The 4,514-nt window shown below is 57.6% G+C and overlaps 1 protein-coding gene across 1 annotated transcript in view; it reads right to left on the reverse strand.

Annotated features, from left to right (window-relative positions):
• Nucleotides 1-4,500, reverse strand: part of LOC120859718 (zinc finger protein 853-like) — a gene marked incomplete at its 3' end in the record, with an annotated part of 5,087 nt that extends 587 nt beyond the window's left edge. The window contains exons 1-3 of the mRNA XM_040235717.1: nucleotides 4,296-4,500; nucleotides 3,391-3,513; nucleotides 216-697 (exon numbers count right to left, since the gene is read on the reverse strand). Of these exons, the coding sequence (XP_040091651.1) occupies nucleotides 216-697; nucleotides 3,391-3,513; nucleotides 4,296-4,308 (618 nt within the window). The remainder of the gene's footprint in view (nucleotides 1-215; nucleotides 698-3,390; nucleotides 3,514-4,295) is intronic.
• Between the last annotated feature and the right edge of the window lie 14 nt (nucleotides 4,501-4,514).

The following is a 4,514-nucleotide window of genomic DNA, read 5'->3' on the forward strand; positions in this document are numbered from 1 at the left end:
TGCTGCGGCTGCTGTGCCGCTTGCTGCAGCTGCTGTACCGCTTGCTGTGGCTGCTGTGCCGCTTGCTGCGGCTGCTGTACCGCTTGCTGTGGCAGCTGTGCCGCTTGCTGCGGCTGCTGTACCGCTTGCTGTGGCAGCTGTGGCCATCCCTGCTGTGAGTCCTGTTGCAGCTCCTGCTGCAGCTGTGGCAGCTGCTGTTCTTGCACTTGCCCCACCTCTGATTGTTCCTGTCGCTGCAGCTGCTTGTGCTGCTCATACTGCACACACGGGGGCTTTTCCTGCAGTTCCTGCCGCTGGAACCGTTCCTGCCGCAGCCGTGACCGCTGTCGCACCTGCCTGCGCTGCTCCCGTGACTGTTTCTGCCGCGGCATCAGCCGCAGCCGCGGTTTCAGCGGCCCCTGTTGAGCAGACTGGGGTTCTTCCTGCAGTTCTCGCTGCGATTGGGGCAGCGACTCTTGCCCATCTTGCTGCTGCGGCGGCGCCGGCTGAGGCCCTGGCCCCTGGCTGTGTGGCTGCGGTTGGGGCTGCTGCTCCGGCTGCTGCTTTAACTGTCGGGCTTGCAGCTTCTGCCGTCCTGATGCAGTCTCCTCCGCGACTTCACTGGCCCGCTTGGGAGCTGAGACTGCTGGCCGCGGTGGGCTGCTGCTCCTCTCCTGAGCATTTTCTCCCTCCTGACTCTCGCTCCCACCGCTGCCACCTGGAGTGGGAATGGCAGGAAGCCAGGAGAGAAAGATCTGGAGTCAGCCCTCTGGTTCAGACTCCCATGATGTCCTTCCTTACCCTGCCCCACGTACAGTCCCTCTATGACACACTCCTGAGCCCTCACTAGGGACCCCTAAAGGACAACGGCCGCACGATAGAAAGGGAAATGCCCAGTGGTGTGGAGCTGGCTTAGAAATGTATCCAAGGGACAGCTAGCTGGCCACATCACTCTGGACCCCAGGCCCCCGACCTCTCTTGGGGCCTTCTCCCACACAGGCTCGATGCTTAGACCTTAGCAGTGACACCACCCTGGGTGCCTGGGGCTCCCCAACACCACTCCCTGAAAAGTCCTTTGGGCCTAACCGCCATCCGAGAGGCATCTGTGAACCTGCCATTCCCATGGCTAAGCCACAAGCCCATGCTGAACTCTGACCTCAGTCAGAGGTCACACTTGCAACAAATGAAACTCACCCTCTCTGTACATAACAAAGAATTTCTGTCAGGCTGCCTGGAAGTGTTTCCATGGCAGTTTCTAAAAATCAGTGAAGTCAGAGAGAACGAGGTTTCCAGGTAGGAGGTGCCTGGCAATTCTACCAGGTAGCAGCTGGCTAACCTCCTGTAGGTTCAGGGCCCTCCTGGGCTGGAACATACCTTTGTCACCCCCACACTGCCAGCTTAATGAATCAGGCAGGAGGGGTCCTGGCATCACCTCTAGTAGGTGCTTGAAAAACCCCTCTCCCTGTGAGTTAGCAATTAGTTTGAAAATTAGCAAGCAGTTTGGAAATATTAATACCAGGGATACAACTAGCTCCATTTGAAACAACCTTTAGACTGAAAGTAGTCTGCTTGTTGTTTGTTTTTTGGCTGTACCACTCAGCATGTAGGATCTTAGTTCTCCAACCAGGAGTGGAACCCGAGTCCCCTGCATTAGAAATGCGGATTCTCAACCGCTAGACCGCCAGGGAAGTCTGAGGCTGGAAGTGGTTTTAGGCTGTTAATTCTCAGATGGGAAGGAACAATTCACAGCCCCAAGTCTATGTGGCAACTGGCCAGTTACTTAACCCCTGGGAACCTGAGTTTCCCCATCTCCTTAAAGGAGCTAAACCCCTTTTGGGGAAATTGCGAAAAATTAGAGGGGATAAACACACAGCCCCAGCATGGTGCACGATGTAGAGTAAGCTCGGCTATACAGGACTCACCTCGTTGCTACATGTCACAAAACCCACACGCAGTTTCTCACTCTGAGCATACTGCTGTGCTATCAGAAAATCCAAAGAGGCCTTCTCCATTCCCAAGTCTGATTCAACATTTGTTTTTCCCATAGCATCATATTTTCAACTTTGGAATGGGAAGTAGAGGTTTGGTTGACCCAATTTTGCTTTCTGGCTGATTTTCCAGGAATATACTGATTTCATAAAATCAAGGGATATCTACATGTAGATAATTCCCTCTTAGAAAACCTATTCCCAAGACCCTTCACTTAGGCTAATGGATCAGTGAGTGCATTTTTCTTACACTCACACCAGGTGGGAGTATGCGGGAAGTGAGGGAAGACAGACCATCACAGACAACCTGTTGTCTCGGCAAATCCAAGGTCACACGGGCACTCCCTTCTCCTACCACCTCTGGGGGCAGCCGGGACTCATCACCCCTCTGGGTAGGTCCTCTCATTTCTAGGACAGTGCTTGGCCAAACGACCAGTCCCTGCTTCTCACGGCATTTGCACACTGTTACCAACGATATTTTGGTAAATGTATACTGGAGTGTCATCTGATGTGCCTGCTCTCACGAGATTTTTGTCAGTTGAGTATTTAAGCCAAGAGTCCTGGGAATTCCCTGGTGGTCCAGTGATTAGGACTCTGAGCTCTTACTGCAGAGGGTGTGGGTTCGATCCCTGGCCGGGGAACTCTGATCTCACAAGCCACATGCGGAAGCTGGCGGTGGGGGTGGGGGGTGTGGGTGTGTGTGTGGTGGAAGGCCAAGGGTCCTAGTTGAGTCCACACATCCCCATCCAACGCCTCGTCTCTCTGGTCCTCTTCATGTTCTGTTCAACCCTGCCCAGCCCCTCACCCCGTGCTCTCAAATCGCAGAGTAGGGAGGTGGCTCCCGTGAGCACGGCCGCCTTGGAAGATCTGCCAAGAGTAGGGAGCGGGGCAGGTCTTGGAACGTAATGCAAGGCCACATTTGCCTCTGAGAAAAAGGAGAGAAAGATGGATGGAAGCAGGCAGAAGTGAAGGAAAAGCGGACAATACCAGAGGCCACAGAGAAAAGAAAAGCCACACGACCAGGGACAAGGGTGCCCCTCCGCCCCTGAATTCAATCTGGGACCGTGAGTCCGGAATCAGGGAGAGCGGGAGGAAACAGAGGTTGTGTGAGCCCTGGGAACCAGCAGCGGTTCCCAGAGAGCACGTGTGCAGGTGGGGGACGGGGGCCGAGAATGTGCGTGCCGCCAGGCAGCCCTCACCAGCAACACTGCAGCCCGACAGTGGCCTCAGAAAACCCCGAGGTGACCCTGCTGACGTGAGGGGGTGCAGCCTGCCCACCACACCCCAGACAGCGGGCTGCTTGCCAACCTTTAGGGCTCCCTCTCAGCAGGCCTGGGGCTTGGTCAAAGGATCCTCGCCAGGGACCTGAGGACCATCTCTTGGTTCAGGAGGTCAGAGGTGCCCCCCACCCTTAGCCCCTTACCTGAGGGGGTGTCGGGCCCCAGGCCCCCATCTTTAAGACGGCGAGGCTTCCGCACGAAGGTCTTGGTTGCCCGCCTCACCTTCATCCTGGCAGTCAGACCAAGATCCTGGGGAGCTGGCTGTGCTAAGGGGAAGGAAGGAAGCTGTTCAGACTGGTGGGGAGCCCCGCGCCAGGGGCCCTGATGCCTCGCTGCCCCCAAGTCAGCAGCTCACCCCTGCCGGAAAGGAGGACGGTGTGGTCCACGGCCAGGAAAGGGATGAGCAAGGGCAGCCTGGAGGCCCTGCTCCCAGGGCCGGCTTCCTGCACAGGGAGTCGTGACTCTCCTGACTTTGTGCAGGGCCCACGTTCAGCCTCCTGCCTGGGGCACCCCTTGCAGCTGCTCACCACCAATGATGAGACATGACGGCTAGGTACACTCCCAGAAGGGACGTTTGGGGAACTTTACAAGAAAAAAAGACTTGTTTGTCCATCTCCATCTCACATTCCCCTGGCCCCCACAAAGCATGGACAAGTCTGTTCAATCCCCTGGTCTCTTGCCTCCCAAGCTGCTCTGGGGATTCGCCCAGTCTTCCCACGTCACCAGCAGACTGCCAGTTCTGGGCCACGTGAGTCCGTCCAGGTGCCACCTCAGTTCCCAGGAAGCCAGGTTCCCGGAGCACTACAAGCCCTGAAACTGGAGGGCTGCGGGCCGGCCCTGTGCCCCAGCCTCCTGCGGCCTGCAGGGCTCCCCGCCCCTCTCCAGCGCCCCCTCGACCCTCTCCAGCGTCCCCCCAGGGTCCCTGGGGCGGTATCCTCGCCTCCTGAGAGGATGACTCCAGGTCCCTCTAGCTTCCAAGAATCCAGCCCAACCCTCCTAAGAAAAGCGTCCCGGGTTCGCCCTGCTGACCTACCCCCCTGGGCCTCACCTGGCACAAGCATCGCCTGCTCTGCGGGCAGCCTGGGTGCTAGGGGAGGTGTGGTCAGCAGGGAATGGAAGGTGAAGGCCAGAGCGTTCAGCCAGCTCCTTCGCCAGGCGCCCGCATCCAGAGAGAGCCTGGGAGGCGCTGGGTCACCCGGGGGGCCTTTCTGGTCACTTGGGACGGTCTGTCGCTGTCAGGGTTGCCGAGGTCGCCCTGGGCCAAAAG

The sequence above is a fragment of the Oryx dammah genome, unplaced genomic scaffold (assembly GCF_014754425.2).
Source record: "Oryx dammah isolate SB20612 unplaced genomic scaffold, SCBI_Odam_1.1 HiC_scaffold_2556, whole genome shotgun sequence".
Lineage (NCBI taxonomy): Eukaryota > Metazoa > Chordata > Mammalia > Artiodactyla > Bovidae > Oryx > Oryx dammah.